The 443-nt window shown below is 48.8% G+C and overlaps 1 protein-coding gene across 3 annotated transcripts in view; it reads right to left on the bottom strand.

Moving 5' to 3' along the window:
• Positions 1-443, bottom strand: part of P4HA2 (prolyl 4-hydroxylase subunit alpha 2) — a 51,144-nt gene that overhangs the window by 3,213 nt on the left and 47,488 nt on the right. For all 3 annotated transcript variants that reach the window (XM_018563778.1, XM_018563777.1, XM_018563780.1), the window contains one exon: positions 340-436. In XM_018563778.1, the coding sequence (XP_018419280.1) occupies positions 340-436 (97 nt within the window). The remainder of the gene's footprint in view (positions 1-339; positions 437-443) is intronic.

The raw sequence follows: 443 nt of genomic DNA, 5'->3' as shown, positions 1-443 counted from the left end.
CCCGCCTAAGAGCAACCCCGCCTCCTCTTACATCACTGGCCAGCGACCTAAGAGCAGGTGGGGCCAGTGATGTAAGAGGAGGCAGGGCCCGGCGACCACAGAGGCGGACATCGCTGACAGGTAAGAGATCTCAGACCCTGCAGAGCCCACTATAGAGAGTCTATGGTGGGCTCTGCAAGTGGCATAACTAGCAATCACGGGGCCCCATACAAAATTTTGCTATGGGGCCCTGTGATTTCTAGTTACGCCCCTGCCTGTGTCCTGTATTTTTGTTCTCCAATGATAAAAATACATGCAATAAAATATGTAAAGTACTGTTAAAAAAAACAACAGACATACCCCATTTACTTCCTACTAATACTGGACAAGCTGCATGTCGAGTTCTGTAATCCCCTTCTCCACTTCTAAAAAGGTTGTACCAGAACACAGCGGTCCCCTAAAAC

Source organism: Nanorana parkeri, unplaced genomic scaffold (assembly GCF_000935625.1).
Source record: "Nanorana parkeri isolate BGI_ZX_2015 unplaced genomic scaffold, ASM93562v1 scaffold695, whole genome shotgun sequence".
Lineage (NCBI taxonomy): Eukaryota > Metazoa > Chordata > Amphibia > Anura > Dicroglossidae > Nanorana > Nanorana parkeri.
This window is presented reverse-complemented; position numbering and strand designations above follow the sequence as displayed.